General features: G+C 41.9%; 1 protein-coding gene across 1 annotated transcript; it reads left to right on the forward strand.

The window, feature by feature from the left end:
* Positions 1–228: 228 nt before the first annotated feature.
* On the forward strand, positions 229–3,085 carry LOC129098365 (G2/M phase-specific E3 ubiquitin-protein ligase-like). The gene is made up of 7 exons (XM_054607358.1): positions 229–302; positions 587–783; positions 898–1,073; positions 1,452–1,664; positions 1,846–2,018; positions 2,302–2,516; positions 2,749–3,085. Exons 1-7 carry the CDS (start codon positions 229–231, stop codon positions 3,000–3,002), a joined length of 1,302 nt encoding a protein of 433 aa, XP_054463333.1. The 3' UTR covers positions 3,003–3,085.
* The last annotated feature ends 6,062 nt before the right edge of the window (positions 3,086–9,147 follow it).

The raw sequence follows: 9,147 nt of genomic DNA on the forward strand, positions 1-9,147 counted from the left end.
CCCCCACAACACGCGCCCAGTTTCCAGCCCCCACAACAAGTGCCCAGTGACCAGCCCCCACCTCAAGAGCCCCGTTACCAGCCCCCACCTCAAGAGCCCCGTTACCAGCCCCCACAACAAGCGCCCAGTTACCTGCCCCCACCACAAGTGCCCAGTGACTTACAAACTGACAATTCATTGAGCCGGTCCGCACTCGTCAGTGACAATTATGACACCTACCTGTCAATCATGGGAGCCATGCCAGACCTGTCCTCTGATGAGGAAGTTAACGAGGCTATATTGGCCAGTCTTGAGAGTCATCCGTAAGTGATTGGTTAATATGACATTGTTTCAATGAGTAAAGTTTCAGCTATTTAAGTTGCTTTGCTTTGTTTTATGCAAAGAGCTGAAAGTATGTAAATGTCAATACATTGATCACATAGTATAATCCATTAACGTTTATTCTCTGAATTCTAATTTTTAACAGGACGTCTAAAAATGACACATCTGCGAAGGAGGTGCTCCTCGATCTTGCCTCCAAAATTAATATCCATGAAAAATGCAGATTTAACATAAACCGTTCTGCTGTGCTTGATGGTGCTGTTAGAGGTTTCAAGAGACTGTCCTACAATCCGACCTTCCAAATGTGTGTCATGTTCTCGGATGACTTTGGCGTGGATGAGGAGGCTGTTGACCTCGGCGGCCCTAGGAGGGAGTTCCTGCGTCTACTTATGGAGGCCCTGGCACACTCACAGATGTTTGAGGGAAGGGAAGGAAAAGCCAACTTGGCTTTGGAAAGTTCAGGTATGCTTTAATTGTGTACAGCGTCCCTTTATATATGACTATGAACACTTTTTCTTTCAAGGGTTTTGCCCTGTACTTAATCTTAATTTTTTCTTCATGTCATGTTTCCTCAAGCTTTAAGAAAGGACCAGTATTTTTTTGCCGGCCAGGCCATTGCGGTGAGCCTAGTTCATGGCGGGCCTGCTCCTGGGTTCTGCTCCTATTCTTTGTACTCCTCCCTGACCGGAAGATCACCCAAGCCTGAGATGGAGGAGATTGCAGATTTGGACCTTTATGCCAAGGTCAAAAAGGTAAACGCATTGTAAACATAGAGAATACTCAATTGCCAGTAAATATATTGAACTATACAGAATTGTAATGCATTCTGCAAAGTCAAATATCCTGTCCGGGGATATTGTGTCCAATCAGAAACAAATTAAAAATTCCATAGAATCCAATTGGATTCTAAGGAATTTTAACTGGCAACTATGCGTGCGTTTGAGTTTGTGTAAACACCCGCCCAACTCTACCTCTGATTGGCTTACCGTGACATTTTACTCTACCTCAGCCAATCATAATTTATGAGATTGTCTCGTTCCCACTAACCAAGGCACAACAGTAAAGACAGAGATCTAATTGGTCTAAACTGCTTAAATCTTACTACTATAATAGCAGGCCTGTCGCACCAGTTACTCAAGTGCGCATGTGCCAAGCGCAAACGTATATGCACCGTAAGCAAGCACATGCGCACGAACATACACGGAAACGCACGCACATGCGCACACACACAAGCACCTCGCGGACACACCGCACGTCAACACAAAGGCAGCGACACATACACGGAAGAGCGCGCCCGCACACAAACACACACAGGTAAGACGTTGGCATCGGCACACGCGCAGGTAAGAACACACACGCAAGCATGCACAAACATACACGGAAATGCACACATGCGCGCACACACACAAGCACGCGCACACACCGCGCGTCAACACAAAGGCAACGGCGGAGAGAGAGTTTATTCAACCATAATGTATACATGTATTGATTTGATTCTCCCATATTTTTGTTTTGTGTCCTTAGGTGTCAGAATGTACATCTTTAGATGAATTGCAACAGGCCACAGAACCACTTACAGATTATCTGGCCAATGCTGGGTGTCTCAGGCCATTGAAAGGCATAGAGGACAAAGACCTTTTGGTGGAGGACATCCTCATGTTCCAGGTGGTCCATCGCGTCAGTGGAGCATTTGAAAGGTTTGTGTAACTGTGTTGTTAAGCAAACATAATTAAAGAATAACAAAAGATGTCAACATATATTTATTAGTAAAAGCCAATGTACAACCTTACAAACATTCCGAAACAAGGCTTACATGTGTCCTGTAAAAATTACTTAAAGAACATCAGGTTTTAGATAGTTGTCAAATACAAGACCTTTTTGCATAATCAAAAACTCTGAACTGTCTTTCCTTTCATGTACTGGCTGATAATTTATCCAATTTGAAAAGTTATTTGTATCTTCTCATATTTTTTTTTACAGATTCAGGGAGGGGATGAAGACCCTTGGTGTTCTTGATGCAATAAGAATGCACCCAGTTGCTTTCAGACCGCTGATGTGTCACGAGCCATCCCCACTGACAGCTGATGTACTCGAAAATCTATTTGTTATTCGACTGTCTGCAGTGGGCAGCAACAGAAGAAGGGCAGAGGAATGTGTTGTTCCATTTTGGAGGGACTACCTGATGGATATTGAGGGTAAGTATTATTGCTAGATATGGAATACATACTGCACTTTTTTCTCATTAAATTGCCTTCCTTCAGTTATGTGGTTTGAGTTGTATTAGTTTGTATCACCTACCTTTGTACAGTAGTTTTGTTAACTTTGAACCCTCTTTTCATATGCTCTTCTGTTTGTCTTTATCTTTCCATCCTTTTTAAAAGGGCATGCTAGATTAATTTGGTTTTCTTTGGTGTATTACTTTTTCAGAGCAAGAGGGACCCTTGACCCTTGGTGGCATCCTAGCCTTCGCAACGGGAGCAAATGAAATTCCACCCCTTGGCCTCTCCCCACGACCTTCAGTGGATTTTCTCCATGACCTTCCCCCCGGACAAGGCCGTCATTTGCCCACTGCAAACACATGCATTAACTGCCTCAAGTTGCCATTAGTGAACAACTATGAGGATTTCAAGGACAGCATGGAATTTGCATTTAGAAACACGCAGGGTTTTGGTCAGGAATGACTCCCAAGAAAACAAGGAAACAAGTTATTTTTTTCAATGTTAAAAATGTTAAATGTTCAATGTTTCAAACTGAAGCATAAATTGTCAAGGGCCTTTGATTAAAGGTCACATATTATAGCACCAGGTGTGAGTGTGATTAGCCGTTACAAGCCGTTTAGAAAATCTGCCTCTTTTGTCATCACAAGGGATGATTTAGGTTGGATAGTTCAGTCTACCAGCCTACCCAGTGGACTGTTGCAAACAGTCCTCATCCATCCAGCACACATCTAGGTGGACACGCCCACTTGTGATGTCAAAAGAGGCAGATTTTCTGAACGGCTTGTAACGGCTAATCACACTCGCACCTGGTGCTATAATGTGACCTTTTAAAGGAGAAATCCAGATCAATGGATCTGGGATATGTTAAATATGATAACAAGATGGGATGTTCGTTTAGGAGCACAAAAGCGCATGTAGATGCATTCTTAAATTGTCGATTCTACCAAAGCGCCATAAACTTGGAACCATGGGGGCATCATCTCATGGTAAAAACGAAATCGCTATTTTAAACCACTTAAAAGGCTAGAAGTAGCCTGACACTTCTAGACGATGACATTTTATACACACAATACCATCAGTAGTTCACCCGTCGACGCCATTTTGGATTTAAGACTCGATAAGTATCTTGGCGAACACAGAGCTTGTGTGTTGTTCACGGATGTCACAAGCTCTGTGTTCGTCAATCTACCTATCGAGTCTTAAATCCAAAATGGCGTCGACGGGTGAACTACTGATGGTATTGTGTGTACAAAATGTCATTGTCTAGAAGTGTCGGGCTACTTCTAGCCTTTTAAGTGGTTTAAAATAGCGATTTCATTTTTTACCATGAGATGATGACCCCATGGTTCCAAGTTTATAGCGTTTTGGTAGAATCGGCTAAAACAGACAATTTTTAAGAATGCGTCTACATGCGCTTTTGTGCTCCCAAACGAACATCCCATCTCGTTATCATATTTAACATATCCCAGATCCATTTTAAACCGGATTTATCCTTTAACCCCCCCCCCCCAATAGTGTCCCAATTTCCTTGACACTCCTACTCGTTAAGAGAGTTCACCAGACTCAAAAATAATTGAATGCCATGGTTGCCGTCATCGGTTAGTGGGTCTACATTTTGTATAATCCTGTTTACAACTGTTTCATTGAACATAAAATCATTTACTGGAACAACAACATTGTTTGAAGTCTCAAAATGTACTGGGGGGTCTTCATTCATTTCAGAGTTGTCACTCCCAACTAAAATGTTCTGCATTGCCTCTCCACTGTTAAGAACACCTCTCAGCCACAGTTGAAGAGGCGTTTGGTATCCCTGTGTAGATAATCCATGGTTGTTCCACTGGTTTCTGAATTCTGCAGTTGACCTTTGAACTCTTGGCAAATAGATGTAGTGTAGACAAAATAAGTGCAGTTCATTTGTAGAATTCAGTATGCCCTCATTTTCCATGAAGGAGAAGAGATCACTGTAGTAGAAGGAGACAACTCTGTTTGACTCTGCCCACAACCGCTCAATCCTCTGGTTGTGAACACTGCGTCCAGTGATGACACTATTTAACCCTCTTCTTTCCAGCATATACCGGGCAACGCCGGTGTTCTCCATGCCATGATCACAGCGTACTCTCAAGGGAAGGCCAAAATTCTCTACACCTTGCCGAAAAAGTTCCAGTACACTTGATGCTCTATTGTTATTTAGGCACTGCAAGTATATGATGGTCCTACTAAAGCCGTCAACACATCCATGAAAGACCATTCTCCACCTGACCAGTTTGTGGTTTCCGTCTATATGCCTATCGGAAGAAAATTAAAAAAAATTACTACATTTTTATTGCAAGGGCTATGCTAGCTGTAGTACCAATATACTGTATACGAAGTTAATGTAATATAAAAAAAAAAAAAAAACTTACCATAATTGATTGGGATTTTGAACCGAATAAATTCTTCGGTGAATTACTCGACGTCTACGGAAGGCCCGACCAATTGGGTCAAGATGTTGCAGGCAGCGTCGCACACGCCACCGCTGTATTCTAAGGTTGCGTGTTTGAAGGCTCGAACGGACATACCTTTCCCCTGAACCTGGAGTGGTTTGAAGGATCTCTCTGATGACGTTACACAAGGCCTCATCAGACATTGCTGTATAGCTGAGGGTACCAATTTGTAGCTGCTGTCTGTAACGATACAGTGTCCTCCTGCTGATTCCAAAGCATACAGCTATTCGTTCCCAATTCATGCCAAATGACAAACAGTAGGCGATTTGTTGATGGAGTATATTGTATGGAGGGCGACCAGGATGACCAGTTCTGATAGTAGGTACTCCTAAGGTCAACATGTTCCTTCCCACTGACCTTTGGTTTTGATAGGAATTTATGACATATTGAAAACATACACGGAGCGCCTCCAGGTCACCAAAGCTCCCCTGATTGTCACCCTCATGCTGCTGGTTAATCGAGAGCAATAAAGAGAGTGTCCGAGTATAACCATCAAGCTCAGAAATCAATCTGTCCAAAATTACACTGTCATGTCCCAAACTGTCAGTTTCCCTCACAATTCTCTGAACACACTGCAGTGCGTCAGTGAAAAAGATCGCAATGTCTTCCTCATTACCATTTACCTCCACAAACAAAAAGTGACCGTGAAAAATAAAGTAAATAAGAAGAAGTACCACTGACATCTTTTTGCCACGGTTGTTTCTGCTGCTTGATTTAAATGTTTCTTGTTACTCCTGAGTTGGTGGTGCTAGCTTTACTTTCAAAGCAGCAAGCCCGATAGATAATATGCGGCGGGAGCGGAGGGGACTCTCTAAATCAACGCCACTTCGACCTGGGCGGGACTTTACGTCCTACGTCACTCGCTATGGGTTTGCATGTGTGCGCGTAGCCGTTTGTCTCAGGGATCTGTGCACGAACTCCCTTGCACTACAGATTACGAGCGTCAGTGTCGTACGCGATGGAGGGTGGGTGACATTCCTACAGTCTGTGATGATAGGCTATATTTCTACAAATGACTTACTATTACTAGCGATTAACATGACGAAACAACACGAACTAAGCTAACATTAGACTATAGCCATACCAGATAACGCCATACCAGCTAACCCTAACTATTTATATTAAACTGAACCATTTTGCAACAGGCAACTGTGTGTTGGTGCGTCTTATTGCTTCCCACGTCTGCGTCTGCATCTTTCCCACTCCTGGCTAATAGTTTCAGCTTTTGTACTGTATATCAGAAATGATCACCCTGTACCACACTGCTGACTTGTTGATGTTTTGTGAGCACTCACGCATTTCTCTAGGTATTTAAGTTTCCTACTGGAGTCATCAAAACTTTGTATCTTGTTATTGTAAGAAATTTCCAAAAACACTTTGTGTCTTACTGGAGTATATCAAAATGATCTTTGGACTTTTGATGTTTTGTAAGAAATTTCCTATTGTCAAAACTTTGGAATTTGCAAAAAAATATTGTGTTGCAAAAACTTTGTGTCTTACCCTAAGCGTTACCCTAACCTTAACCCCAGTAACATTTCTTCATCATAAACTACAAGTTACGCAAAATGGCATAGAAAAATCAAGTCGAATATGAAAGAAAAACGCTAGCTTCATTAAGGAATCGAACCCCTTATCCCCGCGTTAATGAGTTGTTCTCTGACCACTAACCCATCAGGTCTTAGTACATGCGATTCAAGAGTTAACCACTTGACAATCTTTAAACTTCGGTTGCCTAGAAATTGTAAAGACAGTGATGTGTGTACATTGTGCGAGTATCCGTCACTCGCGATGTGTGTGCAGTCCAAAATGAAAGAAAAAACCTTGCATCACTAGGGAATCGAACCCCCAATCATCAGTTGGTCGTTGGTAACTGTAAACAAAGAGATCGCATTTTGTTTAACTGCTAACTAACAAACGGGTTTATGCGTTCACTGAACAAAGATTATGGAAATAAAAGACCACTTTTCCATCAGAAAAATCATCAGAACCGTTATACCAACCCATAGACACTAAAGCCAAAACCTTTCTCACATGCACACCCATCGCGAGTGACGGCTATGCGCACACATGCACACCCATAGCGAGTGACGTAGGACGTAAAGTCCCGCCCAGGTCGAAGTGGCGTCGATTTAGAGAGTCCCGGGAGCGGAGCCGCATATGGACCAATGTGGGCCAGTGCCACTATGATTGACAGGCGGCCCACCCCATCAGGAACCGAGGAATCAAACTCACTTCCGTTTCATTCAAACTCACTTCCGTTTCATTCAAACTCACGTCCGTTTCATTCAAACTCACGTCTGTTTCATTCAAACTCACTTCCGTTTCATTCAAACTCACTTCCGTTTCATTCAAACTATTAAAGTCCTTTTACATGTAAGTATGAGAGTGTATAGTCGTGTATGTGAGAGAGTTTAGTAGTGTATGTGAGAGAGAATAGTAGTGTATGTGAGAGAGTATAGTGGTGTATGTGAGAGAGTATATTAGTGTATGTGAGAGAGTATATTAGTGTATGTGAGAGAGTATATAAGTGTATGTGAGAGAGTATAATAGTGTATGTGAGAGAGTATAATAGTGTGTGTAAGACCAAGTATGAATTCTGTCCCAGGCGGCCCCTCATAGATCTGAGCTTAGTAGAATAACTTCAGTTTTGTCGGAGTTTAACATCAAGAAGTTACAGGTCATCCAGGTTTTTATGTCCGTAAAACATGCTTGAAATTTAGAGAACTGGTTAATTTCGTCTGGCTTAATCGATATAACTGGGTATCATCTGCATAACAATGAAAGTTTATTGAGTGTTTTCTGATAATATTCCCTAAAGGAAGCATATATATAAGGTGAATAAAATTGGTCCAAGAACAGACCCTTGTGGAACTCCGTGACTGACCTTGGTTTTCATCGAGGTTTCATTGTTTACATATACAAACTGAGATCAGTCTGATAAATACAACTTAAACCAGCTAAGTGTGGTTCCTTTAATGCCTATTAGATGCTCCAATCTCTGTAATAAGATTTGATGGTCAATGGTATCGAATGCAGCTGTTAAGGTGCTGTTAAGGTCTAACAATACAAGTACAGACACAAGTCCTTTGTCTGAAGCTATTAGAAGGTCATTGATAAGTTTCACCAGTGCTGTCTCTGTGCTATGATTCACACTAAATCCTGACTGAAAATCCTCAAATAAACTATTGTTATGCAGAAAGTCACACACCTGATTTGCTACTGCTTTCTCAAGGATTTTAGAGAGGAACGGAAGGTTAGATATAGGTCTATAGTTAGCCAACACCTCTGGATCAAGAGTAGGTTTCTTAAGAAGAGGTTTAATTACAGCTAGTTTGAAGGCCTGTGGTACATGGCCCGTTAGTAAAGACAGATTGATAATTTCTAATAAAGAATTGCTAATTAAAGGTAAAACTTCCTTAAGCAGCCTAGTCGGAATCGGGTCTAAGAGACAGGTGGAAGGTTTAGACATAGTTAAAGTCATTTGTTGAAGGTCGATGGGTGAAAATCCATCTAAATATATATCAGGTTCTACAGCTGTTTCTAAGGTTCCTGTATTTGAGGATCGATCGGTACTGGTTGAGGGCAGTAGATTATTAATTTTGTCTCTAGTTAGAATCTTATCATTAAAGAAGTTCATGAAGTCACTACTACTGAGGTTTATAGGAATACACGGCTCAACAGAGCTGTGACTCTCTGTCAGCCTAACTACAGTGCTGAAGAGAACCCTGGGGTTGTTCTTATTTTTCTCTATTAATGCTGAATAATAGGCTGCTCTAGCATTATGGAGTGCCTTCTTATATATTTTAAGACTGTCTCGCCAGACTAACCGGGCTTCTTCCACATTGGTGGAACGCCATATCCTTTCAAGTTTTCGCAATGTTTGCTTTAATTCGCGGGTTTGAGGGTTATACCATGGAGCAAACCTCTTTTCTTTTATTAGCTTCTTTTTTAGAGGAGCTATAGAGTCTAGTGTCATTCGCAATGACCATGCAGCACTATCGACAAGATGGTCAATCTGAGACGGACTAAAGTTAGCGTAGGAGTCCTCTGTTATATTGAGCAACATTACAACACTCAGGAATCAAGTCTTTGCCGCTTGAAAGTGGGATATCAGTGTCCCATAA

Source organism: Anoplopoma fimbria, chromosome 11, assembly GCF_027596085.1.
Source record: "Anoplopoma fimbria isolate UVic2021 breed Golden Eagle Sablefish chromosome 11, Afim_UVic_2022, whole genome shotgun sequence".
NCBI lineage: Eukaryota > Metazoa > Chordata > Actinopteri > Perciformes > Anoplopomatidae > Anoplopoma > Anoplopoma fimbria.